Below are 18783 nucleotides of genomic sequence, written 5' to 3' on the forward strand. Positions count from 1 at the left end.
TCAAGTTCAAGGTCACAGGTCGGGTCAAGGTCAGATCAAACACATGAAATTGGGCTTTCAGTAGCATGGGCCCAAAACACCTCTGGTGACCTGACCTTTGACCTGACCGAAAAAGTGACCTAAGTACAAATTTCGCCATTATTCCTTACGCTTTTTTCGAACGTCGCTTTCCCCGTATCGCTACATGGCCCAGGAGCCGAGCTAAAAGGAGGGTGTTCAAACTCCCCCGCCCACCAGCAGGGCGTGTACCTAATTCCAGGACCCCCAGCGGGGTGTGGGTTATGAAATGCATGCATCATGGTCGTGAAGTAGTCACAAGACATTGCCAAGATTCCATTCAAGATTTTGGAAACCGTAGAACCAGTATAACGCCTTTTGGGGCGACTAACGGAGTGAGCGAGAGGATGACCCTTGCACGTGCGAAATTTCGAGGGGGTACCTCCAGCTGACTTGTGCACGGCACCCTACTAACCGGTCTCTAGCGATGTGCCAAATTTGAGCACAATCGGCCCAGCCGTTCTCGAGATCTGGAAGCGGCACCCTGCACGTGCGCACGTGCAAAATGGGTCCCAACTGACTTGTGCACGGCACCCTACTAACCGGTCCCTATCTGTGTACCAAATTTGAGCGCAATCGGTCGAGCCGTTCTCGAGATCTGGAAACGACCCCTGCACGTGCGCACGTGCAGCAGCACCCCAATTCTGGCACATGGATGTGCATTGCCTAGTGGGTGCCTACCTACATGCCAACTTTCAGCGCAATCGGCCAAGTAGTTACCGAGATATTGCAACAATTACAAAAGTGACACCTCTTCGTTTTGCATGTGGCACGTGCATAAGGGGTCACCCACATGCATCGGGAATAGTGCAATACTTGGTAGAAGGAATGAAGCTACCCTACAAAAATTACCGCATGTAAATCGGTCAAGTGGTTGCTGAGATATAAGCCTCGCAAAAGCGTGACCACGGCCGGCCGGCCGGCCGGCCGCTCATACTCAGAAATTTCCGTTAATCTAAGGAAAGACTACGCTCGCTTCGCTCGCTCCGTAATCAAAAATCGAAGATGGCAGATGGCAATTTCATTGTTCATGGTAGGTATTGGCAGTCCAATGATGTTTACGGCATGTCTGTATGTCTATTCTGTGATTTTATACCCATGATTTTTTTTTTAACATGTGTCGTTTTTTGTCGAAAACTCAAATCATGACGTCACTAAAACCTCGATATCTTAAAAAATTGGACCGATTTTTTGGAAACTTTGTCACAATAAATTTCTACAAATTCCCTACATGTACCTACCTACACAAAATTTGGCACAAAAAAAAACATCGTCCCTATGCTAAAATTCTGCACCAGCAACATTCCAAGTGTTCGTGCTTACAAACGAGCCAATTGTCTATATGGACTCTCAGCTGCTCCCGGGTCATGCGCAGCGCCTCGCCGACTGAGCGTAGCCAGCCAGGCTGAGGCGACAAGCCAGCCCGTCACCGCAAGAACGGCGCTGCCTCCCTCCCCCTTCTCCCGACTCCGTCCCCCGACCGGCGCGGCATTCCTCAGGCCACAATAGTGACTCCCCTCCCTCAGCTGACCCGTCCTCAGGTGCGGTGTACACTGGACAAATACCTCTGCGGGGCTGACGGGGTCCATGTTTGAACAAGGGATTAAGGGAAGCCTTCAAACATCTCAGACGGAGTTTTCGCCGAAACTACCAGCTAGCGCCATCCACTGGTGAACGGCGGTACTAAACTTCATTCGCTAGTTCCCGAAACGACACACCATGGAAATGCATTCTAGTCGGCTATATAGCGGGTCGCATGGATAAAGTACCTAAGTTATGAAGGTAGATCCGTAGGTAGCGGAATAATGGAGAAGCGGAGCAATCTTTCTCCGCACCATGTCCACACCCATCTCTGCACAGGAGGTTCATGTCATGTTTGTCATGTTTCACGGTTCATGTTTATTATAGGTATCTTGGTTCATGTAACCTATACCTACTAAGCCTCTCAAGTTCATTTACCCAACCCCAAGACCGTATATCGACGATTACTTTCTTCGCTCAAGATCAAATATTTGCCTATATGAGACCCCCGCCCAAGGATGCAAAATGAGCTTTATGCCCCCTGCCCAGAGTCTCAATATAGACCCCTGCCTCTAGTCTGCATCAGTTCTGCGCTAGATCTTGCAGCCCACTCGCAGCCTATTTTTGTTGGGTTAGGCCCTTTCGGTCTGACGAGACCATTTCAGAGCCGGAAGGATGATAGGAATTAGGGGGAGACCTGGTCTGGGCAGGCACCCGTGAGTCACCGGGGCTGAGCCCGTCCCGAAAGACAGGCCGACTAGCCCGTAGGATACCTACGCACTGCACCCGGCTACGGGCTACGGGGTGCGTGCGCTCCCTCGGGAGTGGCAGCAGTGCCGCTCCAAGGGAGCAGCCCGCATGAGATAAGCTGCCTGTCCAGTCCGGAGGAGGTTGCGGCGTGGAGGAGAAGGATTTCAGTATCCTGAGGATAGAAGCACGGAACGGCGACTCGCAGCCAGTGGCGGATCCAGGGGGGGGGGCGCAAAATGGGCATTTGCCCCTCCCAACGGCATAATTTTAACATTACGCCTATGGACGAGGTATGGAAAGAATCGATAAATTGTTATGCTTTGACCCCCCAAAAAACTCTGAGCTGGATCCGCCTCTGCTCGCAGCCTACGTCGATAAACGCTTATAAAGTTGTCATCGATATATTTTTTTGGTTCAGCACTATTTCATGCTAACAATATTCTCTCGCTTGTTTTCTCACTTTACTGCTCATTGTATTTCAATTTATTTTTATTAGCCTCCTTGCTCAATCACTCGCTTCCAAAATTTTTGTTCAAGGAAAACAAACTTGTTGAAATATTCCTAGTGCTGTGAAAGTTTCATGAACAGCTGATTGCATTCACTGCCGCCCCGGAAAAACAAAAATCAATAATCCGCCATTAGAGATCATGCGGAATATTCTGTAGTATGTGAGAATCAGGTTGTGCAGGCTGAGTGGGCCGGTTGGTTCAGGCTAAAGCTACTTCAGATGGTATTTATCAATCATTGGGCGCTGTTTGGGCTGCTTTTATTGGACAGTGAGCGGCTGTGACACAGCTCTAGTGCTTGTTCGTCGATAGTGCATTTGTTGTTAGGAAGCGGCGGCGGCCGCTGTCCGTGATAAGTGATTTGGTTCTCCGCAACCGTGGAAAGGAGTGGAGATGTACGCCAAAGGGAAGGGTTCAGCCGTCCCTTCCGATGCACAAGCAGAGAAAAGTGAGTATAAACGCAGTTTTTTATTGCTTCAGCCCCGGCCGCGGCTTTTCGATAAACCTGTGCGCAATATTTTGCCGCGTTTGGGTACGGTAGCTTTCTGTAGTGCCCTACAAAATCGCTGTTTTTTCGCTGCTTGTTTGAATAATCAGAACACTGCCAGATATATAATTATGCATTTTCTTTAAAAGGCAAATTTCCACACAGATCTGATGACACCATGGCAGAACTAAATCCCATCCCAGGAGATCAGGACAGCTTGTTGCCTACCATGTGATTTGTGTCATTATTCATGATTTTTTTATTGCAACTCGGTTACATTTGAGGGTCTTTACATGCATTGTAATCATTTCCAAACTGTCACTTGTCTAATGCTTTTTGGAGCGGTTCACGTTTGATCAATTGCATTTGAACTTATGTATATCAAACAAATGTAGACTGATGGATTGTACTTACTCAATCTTATTCTAAGCTTAGGTAGGTGCCTTTATTTTTGACTTAGTGCTAACATCTTAAGCTTTAATGTATTGATGACAATGTGAAATGTATTGATTGATGATTTATTCAGAATTATGAACTGTTTTAACAATTCACTTCAAATTATATCACTGTGAATGTGAAGCAATAAATTTAGTTAATTTTTTATTCAAAACCAATTGAATCTCATTAAACAATGTTTTTAATGTCTTCCGCAGCCTATAAGAAAAAGTATTAGAACATATGCCAATGACCATGCACACTGATACTGATATACATATACATACATATGTATGTATAGCTTACCAGAATTATGATGTCTTTTTGTGACTTTGCACTTTGCAGTTGTTCATTCTTTGTATTTATGTACTGTCTCACCAAAATATGTAAACTAATCCTTTCTTCCTTCCTTTTTCCTTTTCCTGTATTGTTGGTTTAGATCCACTTCCAACATCAACATAACTCTTTAAGTGCTCTACAAGTACTAAATAGGGATGAATACCTTTTAATATCAAGAGTACCTACTCAAGTTCACTAAGGCAGGGCTGGTGCATATACACTTCATTTTTATGGATTGCAGGATTTTTTTTTTCCAATTTGGCATTGCTTGAACAAACCAGGCTGCTGATAAATACCTGGCAGGGTGCTGCTGCCTGCTGATGTCTACTTGTATGAGGGAATGATCAAAGTTCTTAGTCTGCAGCTAGTCTGAAGAGACCTATTGATTCCTCAGCCTGTCTTCATGCAGGTCTGTTGCACACCTGCCTTCTGCATCACAGTGACAATCCAATGCAGCAATTTTACAGACATCTGCAATCTGCATAGACTACTGGGTTTTAGTTCCAGTACACAAAGCAGATGTAGGACAAGATGTAGCGTCTAAAAAAGCCCACTTATTACTAGCATTTCAGTTGGCAGGAGTCTGCTTTTCAATAGAATCTTCAATGGAGTGCTGTAATATTTTTTTTCTGATTGAGGCTGTTTGGTTTCTCCCAGGTGTCTGTTCGTTAGATAATGTGGTATGTTATGGGGCTCCTGCAGAGGTGGCAAAATGTGGACCCGAGGACCCGGTCCAAGAACCAGTCTGGACCCATATGGGTCCAGACCGGTTCCTGTAAATTTTCTGATGGGTCCAACCGGATCCAACCATAAGGCATAAGCCATACATATTGCACACTACAAATGATTGCAAAATATGAAGTTAATGAAAAGAAAACATTAACTCATGTATGATTCTCTACACACTAGCTCATGAATATTCCCAGTGGGAAAACTGAAAAGGCTGTTTTACATGATGCACCTAATGATACCCACCAATAGTTTGTATAAATTGGCTTTAGAGGAACGGGTCCAACTGGTTCCAATTCCAACTTAGACCGGGTCCGACTGATTCCAGAAATATCCATTCGGGTCTGGTTCGAGTCTGGTTCCCAAAATTTTCACCTTTCGCCGCCTCGTCCTGCTGTACTTATGTTTGTGCCCACTATGCCTCAGACCTCAGACCCCTTGCACTCACTGGCTGTCATGCTGGCATGCCAGCTGATAGATGTGTAGCAGGACAGCAGGTGCAGCTCAGTAGTCAGTACCTTATCTTCTTTAGTTTGTTGGTTGTGATTTTCACAAGTATTCTTACCTCATATTCTTACCTCGTTGGGTTCCATCCTGTCTTGGGCTTCAGGATAGCAAGAAGGAAGACAAATGAGGAATGAGAGAACCCCAAACACAAGAGACGAGCCAGTCCTACATTACATTGGCTGTCTCCTAATTCGTGCAGTTTGACATTTACTGGATTGTGTGTCTCATCGGAGTAAAGCCTTTTGCTTTTCCAATGTTCGGAAAAAAACACACATACAGTATGAGCACATTGTCGCAAGCGTGCAGAAGATGAACACTTAATTCTTGTTACGGTGACAGATAAATAATTTTTGATACTCCTTCAAATTATAAATGCATTTTGAATAAATGCATGTTTGCATCCTGAGATGCACGATAATGCTGCTTAGTGCTTATGATCTTGTCCTGAAAAGGACAAAAGCTCAAAGCTCTATCAACTTCTGTTGATGGATCAACTTCTGTTGATGGAGCTGAGTACCCGTTTATGATAATACCCAATAACGATATTCCCATGTAGGTAAGTGTAATCAGGCTTTTGAACCCTAATGGTTTTCAGCACAATTAGGTAATGTCCACTTTGTGGTATGCTTGTGCTTTGAAGGACCCATTGTTGAGCTGCTGCCTGCTGGTAGAACTTCTTCAATCGTGTTTTATTCCCAGGATTTGCTCATCCAGGTATTTGTTAGTAAGTTAAGTCAGTGATTTGACCTAGATGGAGTGATAAGAGCATGGATAAGCTGTAAACTGATGGCTCAGCGGCAGTGAACATTAGGCTCATAGAGCTCACACCGTATGTCCGACCCTATTATTCAGGGACTGCAGTGTTTGTTTTATTTTCCAAATCATGTTTTATTTTCCAAATCAACAAACAAAGAAACAAGCTTTTCGCGAACAGACGTGTAGGTATACGAACAAATGACGTTATCGGCCGAATTTTCGTAAACAAACAGCGACAGCTCGTGAACGTTTATGAACTGTTCGCAAACATGTTATGGAAGGGGCGAAAGAGACCCATTCATAGCCGTTTTGCCCCTACTTGAACTAGAGTCTTGAGGAAAAGGAGCAGACCTGCTATGTTACCAGACGGCAGGCACAATGACTGGTAACCAATTTTAAGATCTTGGGTCAACTGGTGAGTGCTGAGGTCAGGTCAAGTGTTCGAAGGAAGGGCTTTAGTTTTAAGAAGGGGTGGGTGCACTCTGGCCTTTCAAGATGACGAAAAGTGGCGCTAGCAATGCCATCACCGTTGGTATTCTAAACACCACATACAGTAATTCGACCAATTAGCGTAAGACAATACTCGACGCTCATTGGCTGATAGCTCAGTGACGATTTTAGGGGCCAGAGCATTCGAGGTATCTTATAGCAGCATGGGTGGATCACTGTAGGACTTAATTTTGATACTATTTAGGCTAATCAGATACAAACTTGAGTTATTTCTGAAAATTGCAGTTTAGTCTCCTACTGATCCAATAAATATATTTCCTTTTTTTTAAGTAACTCGTTGAAAATCAAGTGTTCAGGCGAGTAGGGGAGAGTGGGGAAAGATGCCCAGGGTTTTGCTATGTCATATATTATTCGAAAATGACGATGGGAAATCAAAAACTTGGAGTTTCAACGGAAGCCGACATCATTTTTCTCCAAAAATATCACACTTTCGTGCCTGAAATGTTATAACTTTTTTTGTCATTGAGCATTTTCCTGAAGAAGTGAAAGGGGGCATCTTACCCCACGGGGTGGGAAAGACGCCCCCTGACGTTGGGAAAGATGCCCCCTGCACTATAAGTGACATAAATGGGCACGTGAATCGCCTGAACGAATCAGTAGGCCCTTCGAGCCTGCAGTAGACACCAAACGTCATCATAAGGGCCCTCAAAAGTAGTCGTAAGGGGCTTCAGAGGTCATCGTTAGGGCCATCATAGTCCAGCGCGGCCAAACAAGCCTCCGTGGTGGCGTTCGGAGACCACTGTGGGGCTCTTATAGGTCTTCATGATGCTTGAGGGCCCTCGAGCCCATCGTGGGGACCTCCGATGCCAGCGCGGCCCGTGGGGCCAACGTGGGAGCCCTCAAAGGATGTCGTGAGGGGCCCTGGAGCCAATAATGGGGCCCACAGAGGCCGTCGTGAGGGCTCTCAGAGTCAGATGCCGCCCAAAAAGTCGCTATGTGGGCCGAGAGACCGGCATGGGGAGCACCCGACCGTACTGGACTAATAGTCCCAGATCGGCTTTTGTCTACATCACAAGTACCTATGTAATGAATGATTTGACGGGCTGTTTGAAGGACAGCCTACGGATTTAGGGAGCGTCTTTCCCCATCAGGACAGGGGGCATCTTACCCCAAGGTACCGAAGTAACATTAAATCAATACAATTTGTTAGCCATAAAACTACACCCTGAAACAAACTGTTTGGGACACAGTACACGCATGGTAATGTATCACGACTATAGCAAGGGACGCAAAAATTATTTACCTTCTTTGATATTTACAATGTTTTGACACCAAAATATTTTTTGAAAGCACCAAATAAAAAACATGCAATCATCAGCCAGCCGTTGCCCAACTGAGCTTCGCAAATTTTTGTGCAGTTAACAAGGCAGGCTTCTGCTTTACGCTAAGAACATTAATTTCCAGGTCCGATTCTTTGTTTCGCCGCTAGAGGGGGTGGGGCGTCTTTCCCACCCTGGGCATCTTACCCCACTCTCCCCTACTCGTGCTATATTTGCCCCATTACTACGGCAACCCGAGTTTGTTTGGTTCCGAGAATCACGGTTGCTAAATTAATTTTTTACGCCACTTTTTCGTCGGGAGCGTTCTACTTGGTTTACATAGCCTCGGGTTTTAAGCAAATAAATCAAAGGAAACTGGTCGCAAAGTCAGGATTTTGGTACCATCGTGCTCATCCTGGTTAGGCGCGTCAAAATATATACTTTTTGCTTGGGTGATGTCAACTTCTGGGTGTTGACATTAGGTCAAAGTCAGGTCAGGGACGTAGCCAAAGGGGGGGGGGGGGCACGGGGGCCGTGCCCCCCCCCCTGAAGGCCAAAAATAAAGCAAAATTGAATAAAAAATAGAAATAAACAAAAATAACTGCACCACGCCACCGAAAATAGGGGGCCAAATCCCAGGAGTTTTCCTTTTTCTGAGGGGGTACGACCCTAGGCCGCGACCTGTGGCCCCTCCCTGAGAAAAAAAATGCTGGCTACGTGCCTGAGTCAGGTCAAAGTTACTCATGTCACAAGGCTAGTTTACGGAAGTCATTCTGCATAGTGTATGCCACATCATTCGATTTAGTAGGTCTTTTTTAGTCAGTTCGTGGCGTTCGCGACTGGCTTGATCAAATTGATCGAAAGTTGATGACGAAAATGCCGATTTCACCAAGAAACCTGAGGGTCTGACTCTGAGTGACGTCTTATATGACGTCATGCTGGGTCCAAATTGTAGAAGTCATGCTCGAACCTTGCAGGAACTTTTAAAATCACGATTCCATGCCTTTGAGATGGGATAAGTGCATTTTCCACATCCCGAACAGTCATGACACCATGTAGGTATGTGGATGTATAATAATTTAAGTGCGAAAGATGTAAGCAATGATGCCTTGTTCATGACGTTCATGACGTTCAACTGTTCGCGAACAGACCTTAGAGCAGATGACTTTGAATTGAGCATTTCATAAACCATCAAATGAACAAGCGTTTTTCACGAATTGCGCCCTTACCTACTGGCTTTGTAGTAGGTACTTTCGATACGGCCATCCCCTTAGCCCAGGAATGGAGGATTACCTACGCTTAGCTGACCCTATCATGCGGCCTTCCTGACCGATGGTGAGGGGTGAATGAATCCTCTCCGTGACCTCCTGAGGGTCTGGACGCATTTCGAACCAAATTGGAGCCACTCGTGACCTGTGGTTAATCAGTTGCCGAGCAATTTATCTCTGGGATCCGCGGCCCAGCTCGCCGTACGGTGGTCACTTTTTGGCACCATTCGTCACCTCCATACTGGTCAGATTATCAGACTCGTAGGAGCGCGGTAAACCCACCAGGTTCGTCGTCATGATGAATCTGGCGGCACCGCTGTGCTTTCCCTCCTGGTCAATGGTCACCTGCTGACCTCTGAGGTCACGGCAGGTTGACGTTTCGGCGGAAACACTTCGACATCCAGTTTGGATACAACGTTTTAAGGTCGTCATTTCTACTATCCTCTTGTCGAAACGTGTCAAACGATTTATTGTGTTAATAGAAAAACACGATTCATGTTTATCTACTTCGAACAACATGTGGTTATAATGTGACCCTAAGTAGGGATTAATTCCAATCTAATCCTACTCAATACCAATTTCAAAACCATTTCTACATCTTAAGTCTTTAAACATCCTGTCACCTTAATCGCTCACTGAAAGTTTCAAAGCGATCATTCGGTCATTTGATCGGGTTTAGCATTTACTTTTTTAGACGAGTTCAAGCTATGTTCCAGCCATTCTCCAGCTAGGTATTTTCTGGAACAAGTTTCACGTAGCGTTGTGCGTTCACCGCTGGCTATATGAGAAGATGGATCTCATGGCGTATTCTAAGACTGTGGAGTGTGCGATCACAACCGCACGGCCACCCGCCAGCGCCGCCCTAGCCCGCCCTCGGCGCTGTCTCTGTGCTCTCTGCCCTCTCCCGGTCCGTTGGCGGCGCCGCCTCGCCCGGCGCCCACTGTCGTGCTCTGTGCCGTGTACGGGGCGGACGGGCTCTGTGGTCCCGGTGAGCCGGGCGGGCGGCGATGTGTGCCACCGAGCCGGGAGGTCGCCGTGGTGGCCCTCCCTGCACGTGTGCGCGCCTGCACCGGCTGCACGCGGCGCCAGAGGCGCATCCAGGAGACTGGCAGAGGGGGGGGGGCTGCTACCTGTCCGGGCGGGAGATCGGGCGGGGTGGCACACCGCTCTGCTGACGGGGCTGACCTGGGCCGGGGCCGGGGTCGGTACGCTGCGGTGTGGACGGAGCGGCTCCGGCGCGGCGGCGTGTTCCCGACTGGCGCCGGTGCGCCTGTGGGAGGTGTCGCCGCCGGAGGTGGCCCTCCCGGGAGCCGCTCCCTCGGCCGGCGCTGGAGCGGCTCTCTGAACCGCCCGTCACGGCCAGCGCACTTGTGCCAGATCAGCTGGAGCTCTGCCGGCTGTTGTGGTCGCTCCTCCCGGACTCCGGGCACCCCAGCTGAGATGGGACCTGAGCCCGACCACAAGGGTAGCCGCGGGTAGCCGCGCCTCGCTGGGTGCTGCCGACGCTAAGTGGGTGAACCACAGAGATCGACGGTGACGGAGACGACTCGATGAGCGCCAGACTGGGCGGCGCCGCCGCGCTGCGGTCGCTGCCGTGGGTAACGGTCGTCTCGCACGCACCCCGACACGCGTGACGTCACTGTTGGCGACGTCACCGTCTCGTCACCCCCGCTGTGACGCCTGAGCCGGCCTGTGTGACGGGTCCATTCGAGGTCTGCGCCGAGGTTTGGCTCGTGTGGCCGGCGGCGATTCGACATCCGGCTGCTCACCGTTAAACGGCGTCGGCCGGCGGCCGTGCGCCGCTCCACTGCACCGGCCGGCCTGCGTGCGGCGTCCGGCCGCATTCCTGCGGGCCGCCGACCGTTCGCGGCGGCCGTCTGCAGCAGAGACCTGGGCCCGAGTCCGGCAGCGGCGGCAGTCTGCAGCAGAGACCTGGGCCCGTGTCCGGCAGCGGCGGCAGTCTGCAGCAGAGACCTCGTCCCGTGTCGGGCAGGAGCCGGGCGGGGGCGGTGCACGGGCCGACCAGTGACAGCAGTCCGGCCGGGCGCCGCGGTCCCTCTCTCTAACAGAGCCGCTCCCTGCCCCGATGGTAGCGCAGGCAGGCCGTGCGCCGCTGTCCCTCCTGCCCGGATTGCAGCGCAGTCGGGCCGTCCCTCCCTCCCTCTAACAGAGCTACTCCCTACCCCGATGGTAGCGAGCAGCCTGGTGGCCGTCCCTATCGCTCCGGATGCTGCCAACCCGAGCAGGCGGCAGTGTCCGCTGTCGGACCGGCTGCGGCCTCCCTGGACGTGGCTGTCCGCACTCTACTCCTCCGGGGCCCAATGAGACTCGCAAATTAGGCTAGACCACGGGAAAAGCTGGCAGGCGCAGTTTCGATGCTCCATTGACCTATCCTCTTCCGTTTTGTGGATGTTTTTGAAGTTAATTTGGCTACACTTTTGGGGAGCGATGGTTTTACGTATTGTCCGAGGCCACAGGTGTTATTTATTTCGTTGCTGGTGGCTGGCCTTGTAGTGGCGGTACCGGCCACTGCAGTGACTGCTGGAGTGACTCTACCGACCCAGCTGTGGTGGCACTGGCTGCTGGAGTGAAGTAGTACTGTTGGTCACGGTAGTGGCGGTACCGGCCACTGCAGTGACTGCTGGAGTGGTCGCACCGACCCAGCTGTGGTGGCACTGGTTGTTGGAGTGGAGTAGTACTGCTGGTCACGGTAGTGGCGGTACCGGCCGCTGGAGTGGCGCTCCGTGCAGCGGCCGTGCCCCGCGGCGGATCCGACCGATCCGTCCCCTCTCGAGCTGGCGACTCCCGGCGCACGGACGGACCGCGGCGCACGGAGAGACAAGGTGCCGTCCGCCATATCCGGGTCCATCGGCGACCGGCGACGGCACGGTCACGTGACGGGGCTCTGCCGCCATTTGGCAGGGCAGAACGTTTGACACTTCACTGCGCTGCACATCTAATTGGCCAAGAAACTGGGTTTTCACAGGACAATACCATGCATTAATGGGCGCTAGTGAGTGAGCCGAAGACATCCCCTTTCCCTGCGTCTAATATGCCCATTCCGTGAGCAGTCGATATCGGTTTTGTATTACGGGAACCCCGTCTTCGGTAATAAGCTCTGCTCCGGGCGGACTGGTCCGGTCCGGGGTCTCCGGGCTGACCAGTGACCACTGCTCTCGTCTCTCTGGCAACGGTACCCGATATAGCAGCGGGGTACGGACTCCGGGATAGCGGCGCCTACTGACCTCCGGAGAGCCCGATCCTTCACTGACCTCCGGGAGAGCAACCCCCCACTCCCCTATCGGTACACTAATTGGGGAGTGGTGGCGATTTGCCGTCGCCGTCCCAGGCTCGGATGACAGGCCGGGCGGGGCGTTTGCATCTAATGCTGCTGTGCGTGTGTGACGCAACACGCGCGTCATAACGCAACGCGCACGTCATAACGCCATACGCGCGTCAGAGCGCCACGCGCGCGTCACGGTGACGCGGATCCAAGGATCACACCCCTAATGTCCTCCTACATGACTCGCCTGTACCAAGCGCGGTGTGCCGTCCCACTATGGTCTTGGCGTCATCTTACCGCGAGCTATGGAGGCTAACTGTCGTTGGATGGAAAAGGAATGCTTCGTAGTCCATTGCAGAAGCCGTTTCTGGGACTTGTATTTATTTTGTGGTTAGGGAACGAGCCCAAACGCTCTGAATCTCTGAATAGCTGTATCTTAACACTCCAGCGCTGCGTGTGGGCCTTGGGTGAATGTAGAGATGGGTATGCCTGATGAATTATCGCAACGAATGTTCAGGTTTGGTGTCTTCGGGATAATGCGCGGGGGTAATCCCCGTGCAACAGGGGCCAATTGGGGACCCTAGAAACCCCCTTCGTCCTTAGCACATTTCCTTGTCATCGTCATCTGCGACCATGTGCGTTGACTGTTGAACCCCCGTTGCTGTTTTTCGCGTCCCGGCTGTCATTGGCGTGTAGTCGGTCGTGGTATATTATCACGTCTGTCGGTGACAGCCCGGTCGCTGCCAATGTCTCTAACCCAGTGTCTCCGTCTGTTCCAGGTTGGCGTTGTACGTCTATGAATACTTGTTACATGTCGGCGCGCAAAAGGCTGCACAGACATTTTTGTCAGAGGTAAGTGTCCAAACACTTTATATCCAGGTCAGGCGACTGAGCTCACCTTGTCTCCATTTTTTCCTTCCTGTGCCCTTGGCTGAGTGGGTATGACTGGCGACGCCAATGTGCGTATCTGTGTGACCCACGATGGATTAAATGCCACCCGAAATATTCCTTCGGATCGCATTACCATCTAAGTAACTGCTTACCCAAGAGCAAAGTGCTTTGCTCCAGGTTGTTGATATCAACTGGCCGAGGTCACCATTTACCTATCGATCGGGAAACGTGTCACGGTTTTTTTTTCCACTACGCACGAGTAATCTGTATGTATATTTGCAGCGCTTTTAATGCTGGATTTAGTTAGGTAGGTACTCTTACTTGGTTCGATTTTTCACTGGCGCTTTCCAAAGGACTGAGGCACTACTCACTCACCTGCTTGAAACGCGACTATTGAATTGACATTTATTGCATTATATGTGGCTATTTGCTAAACTTGTCGGTGAATTATTTCCCCAGTTAGCGGTGCGTTTGCCCGTTGAGTGGTCGCGGTCGCGGGGAGCGCCGTGTGCCGACCACCTGTAGCCGGCGGCGCCGCCAGGTAGCCACGGCCAGCCTCCTCTGCCGCGACCCGTATCTGCCTAATCGGCTTACATCTGACACACGGATAGAAGCCCCGCTAATCCGGGCCGCCAGTAAGTGGTTTAGATCGTGAATCGGACGCTCATGAACAGTCAATCGTGTTTAATTGGCCCCGTGCGCCGGCGGTGAAAAAGCGCTCCGCTAAGCCAGGCTACAGTAAGTGGTCCGAGCGCCGTGCGGCTTATCCGAACAGATTGGCAGCTGTTACATATGGCTAGACAGAACGCCGCCGCTGCCGGGCCACTCGGCGAGTTGTCAAACCCCGCCGAGAGTGCTGTTCTCGCGTGGATCGTCATACGCGGTTGACGGTATGGGCCGGGCGTTTTTCGCTGTCCCGCCATCCAGCACCACTCAGCTGATTCTTTTGTGGCACAGTCCCAATTAGAGGTGGCAAAATGTGGACCCGAGGACCCGGTCCAAGGAACCAGTCTGGACCCATATGGGTCCAGACCGGTTCCTGGAAATTTTTTGACGGGTCCAACCGGGTCCTACCATAAACTTTACATCTTGCACGCTACACATTATTGCAAAATATGAAGTGAATGAAGTGAATGTTTCTTTGGACACAGTAGCTCATGAGTATTCCCAGTAGGAAATAGGCTGTTGTACATGATGCAAATAATGATGTCCACAAGTAGTTTGTATTAGTTGACTTTTGGGGACCGGGTCCAACTGGTTCCGATTCCAACTAAGACCGGGTCCGACTGGTTCCAGAAATGTCCAGCCGGGTCTGGTTCGAGTCTGGTTCCAAAAATTTTCATCTTTTGCCACCTCTAGTCCCAATGTACTGACGACAATTACTGGTTACAGCACGGAGATGTAATGGATAGCGTGCACCCAAACTATTCGCCTTGGCTTAATCCATAACGCTCTGCAACCAATTAGTGATATTGTGCCTAATGCTTGAACATGTACAAAACACTTCGGCAACGGGTAAAACATTACAGTTTGGTATTTGTGGATCTCTGGGATGACTGAGATCCTTCACAGATTAAAAAATTGCCCGCTAAGCCTAAGCATCATCTAAGTTACGTTGCAACTGTAATAGTCTATGTGGCTTTCACTCTCGTTTGCCGATTTCCAGTGGTTCGTCGAAAGGTTTAAAATCGCCGATGATTGTTGCGTTCGGTGTACTTTGAAACAGATTCCTCCAAAATGTCAACAAAACATTCAGACTAATCAGTATTTTATATGCCATTTCCGAAATGTGTCAATTTGACTGCGCCTGTCATCCACACTGGAGTTGGGACCGGCTGGTGACCTCTGGTAATCAGTGTTACGAGGCGGTCCGTCCTGCGAGCGCCGACTTTACGGCCGCCTGCGCTAGTGCTGAGCCGTGGCGGGGGCTCTAGTGGCGGCGCTCCCGGCCTCTTCCTTGTTCCGCCTTCCGCCCAGACTCATCGCGCGGGTACCGAGGCGCGCGGGTCAGCTGTACAGATACTGTGGCGCGCGGGTCAGCTGTACATGTACCGTAGGTCAGCCGCGGGGTATAGGGGGTCAGCTGCGCGGGTACCGTGAGTCGGCCGTGGTTACCGTCGGTGGGTCAGCCGTGGGGTACCGTAGCGTGTCGGTCAGCCGTGGGGTACCGTGGCGCGTGGGTGAGTCGCGCCAGTCAGCCGGGCGAGTACCGTGGGTCAGTGCAGTGGTGGGGGTACCGTGGGTCAGCCGTGCGGGTACCGTGGGTCAGTCGTGCGGGTACCATGGGTCAGCCATGCGGGTACCGTGTCGCGTGTTCCAGCACGGGCTGACACTGGGCCGTAGGGGCGACAGGACGGCATGTGCTCGGGCGGTAGGCGGGGAACGGAACATGACAATCGTTCATAGTTGTTACGGAGATAATGCGGCTGTGTTTGCACTCGTAATATTTTCCCCCTGTCGCCCGCCCGCCGACACCCTGCGTCTGCGTCATCAACTGACGTGTAATGAACGTGCTCCTCATAGTGTAGATGTGCGGCCGCCTGACTGCCGATTTGAAATCCGGTCCCCTGCAGCCTTCAAACTTTGAAGCACCGTCGGTATTCCGCATTCTGAGGGGATGTGTGTAGGATGCAGTGGAGGATGGACTCACTCGACTGTGTATACCGTGACAGCACCTACCTGTGGTTACGGGGATATACTTCGTGACAGTACCTGTGGTTACCCGCCCGGTTACTGGGGTATGCACCGTGACAGCACCTGTGGTTACCGGCCCGGTTACGAGGGTATGCACTCTGCGGCTTTCACGCATGGCCTGTCGCGTATGAGCCAGCGGGAGGCCGCCAGGGATATTATCGCGCTAAGTCGCGTGACCTTGCACGTACGGGGAAGACGCCGGGATTAGTGTGCCCTTCCGGAACAGCCACTGTTGTGGCGCGGCGCGCAAAGCTGGTACGATCGGCGCCGCCGGGAACTTCCGTACGGCCCAAGTTTGTTCGTTATGGTAATCTCCCCTCGTCCATGCGATGTTTATGATTGTATCGCCCTGCACGCTCCCGTACTAACCGAAAGAATGTCGATCAAAAACGGCCCACGGCAGGGCCCATAGCTTAGCTAACGTGACCATAAATCTGGCTTTAATATGTCACGTCCGTGTTGATGATGCCATGAGGAGACAACTGTTTGAGTTCTGAAATCTGAATTGAGCTGTTTATGTGCCACACTCACGTAAGCTACTCTCGGTCGATTGTCAATGTGCGAGAGGATCCACCAAGCTGCCCAGCGACAGCGGCCGTTCGGCTCCCGCTGAGGCCCGCCCTCAGACTGGACGGCCCCCGGGCCCCTGGCTCCGGTCGTGGTCCGCTCCGAGACCCGGTCCCAGCGGCTCCGGCTTCGACCGTGGTCTGCTCTGAGACCCGGCCCCAGACTGAGCGACTCCCGGCTCCCGCTGAGGTCCACTGAGGCCCACCCCTGGCTCCGGCCGTGGTCCGCTCTGAGACCCGGTCCCAGACTGAGCGACTCCCGGCTCTCGGCTCCCGCTGAGGTCCACTGAGGCCCACCCCGCGGCTCCGGCCGTGGTCCGCTCTGAGATCCAGTCCCAGCGGCTCCCGGCTCTCAGCTCCCGCTGAGGTCCACTGAGGCCCACGCCGCGGCTCCGGCCGTGGTCAGCTCCCTGACCGCGCCGACTGGCGCCGGCCAGGCCGGGGCTCCAGCTCGGTGCGCCGTGCACGGCGGCCTGTTTTTCGGTCCGAGAGCCGCCGGCCGGCCGGGCGATGGCGGTGGTCGTTTTTCTGACGGACCGGACGCCGGCCACTCATCGGTGCCGCCCTGGCCTCTCTCCCCCTCTCCCTCTACTATCTCTTTCACTTCTCTCTCTCTCTCTCGCTCTCATTCTCTCTCTCTCTCTCTCTCTCTCTCTCTCTCTCTCTCTCTCTCTCTCTCTCTCTCTCTCTCTCTCTCTCTCTCTCTCTCTCTCTCTCTCTCTCTCTCTCTCTCTCTCTCTCTCTCTCTCTCCCTCTCTCTCTCTCTCGCTCTCATTCTCGCTCACTCTCTCTCTTCTCTCTCCTCCTCTTCTCTCTTCTCTCTTCTCTCTTCTCTCCTCTGTCCTCTCTCTCTCTCTCTCTCTCTCTCTCTCTCTCTCTCTCTCTCTCTCTCTCTCTCTCTCTCTCTCTCTCTCTCTCTCTCTCTCTCCTACACCCGTACACTCGTCATGCACTTCAATCCCTTCGCCTACTCAGTACTAAAATAATGGGCATCTAGCTCCGTTACTGCTCTTAACGCCAACCAACCTAATTTCTGCGTTCTTGAAGGTGGGTATCGCGATTTATCACAACTGTGTATCATCAACTGCGTGCGTGGTCGGTCTAGGCTACCGACGTCCTCCAGATGAGCACTCGTTTTAATGACTGGGAGCACATAACAGAAACTCTTTGTCAGTGTATTTCACCCCGCTTCACCCGCTCGCCTTGTGTTTTGTTATTGTCAATATATCCCCTCAGTTGCGCTGAGATCTGATTGTGCCAATGATAGCCCAGTGGCCGGCCGGTGATATTGCCTATTGCGTCTGCCGTCCACCCCCCGCCTCCCGGCCGCAGCGGTCGGCCGCTGGGACTGGTGTGTTGTGGAGCGGTGTTGCCCCGTGCGACCGCCGCCGGTGCCGCGGGTCCCGCCGGCCTGCCGTCGGGGTCGGCGCTGACCTGACGACTGGCCGTGGGCCGCCGTTCCCTCTGTGTTCTCTGCTGTATCCTCTCCGTGCGGCCGGACTTCCCTCCCTTCCTTTTAGTGACGTTGAACCGGATCTTCTTCTGAGGCCATGGGCGACGATGACAGTGCATTCATTCCCTCCTAAAACACTGGACATGTGGCGGGGCTGCTGATGCACCGCCGTGTGACTGTGAGCCGATGGGCGCGGCCTGTGCCGTGCCCTCTGCCCATCTGCCACACCGTGGCGCGGCCAGCGCGGTGCCCCCTGCCCAGCTGCCACACCGTGGCGCGGCCAGTGCCGTGCCCACCAGCCGACCCGCTGACCCCGGGTGTGTCTGCTCGTTTCAGATCCGGTGGGAGAAGAATATCACACTGGGCGAGCCGCCCGGGTTCTTACACTCCTGGTGGTGGTGAGTAACCGTCCGGGACGGGACGGGGCGGGACCGGCAGCCGCCCGGGTTCCTACAGTCCTGTCTGTGGTGACTGGATGGCACCCGTCCGGCTGACTGAGTGATGGGACTGGGTCGGTGGTCCGTTACCGCGGCGCTGGATTGCACACTTGACCCGTGTCCGGTGTTTTGGCCGGCGGTCTGATAGCTGTGATATGATCGGCCGGGGGCGGTGATAGTGCAACTGTGGTACAGAGTCCGACGGGTCAGGAGTCCATCATATCGCGACCCGTGGCCGGTTAATGTTTGCCGATACCGGCGGTGACCTTGCGTGCAGGGACGTCCTCCCGTTAGTGGAAGTGTGGTTACTGTGAGCGATGCCGGTGGCTGCGCCG

At 52.4% G+C, this 18783-nt stretch overlaps 1 protein-coding gene across 1 annotated transcript in view; it reads left to right on the plus strand.

Annotated features, from left to right (window-relative positions):
* The first annotated feature begins 2925 nt into the window (after positions 1 to 2925).
* LOC122386411 (single-stranded DNA-binding protein 3-like) overlaps positions 2926 to 18783 on the plus strand; it is a 50714-nt gene continuing 34856 nt past the window's right edge. Inside the window, exons 1-3 of the mRNA XM_043375623.1 lie at positions 2926 to 3286; positions 13187 to 13259; positions 18348 to 18409. Coding sequence (XP_043231558.1) covers positions 3228 to 3286; positions 13187 to 13259; positions 18348 to 18409 — 194 coding nt within the window. The 5' untranslated portion in view covers positions 2926 to 3227. The remainder of the gene's footprint in view (positions 3287 to 13186; positions 13260 to 18347; positions 18410 to 18783) is intronic.

Source organism: Amphibalanus amphitrite, unplaced genomic scaffold (assembly GCF_019059575.1).
Source record: "Amphibalanus amphitrite isolate SeventyFive unplaced genomic scaffold, NRLGWU_Aamphi_draft 000001F_arrow, whole genome shotgun sequence".
NCBI lineage: Eukaryota > Metazoa > Arthropoda > Thecostraca > Balanomorpha > Balanidae > Amphibalanus > Amphibalanus amphitrite.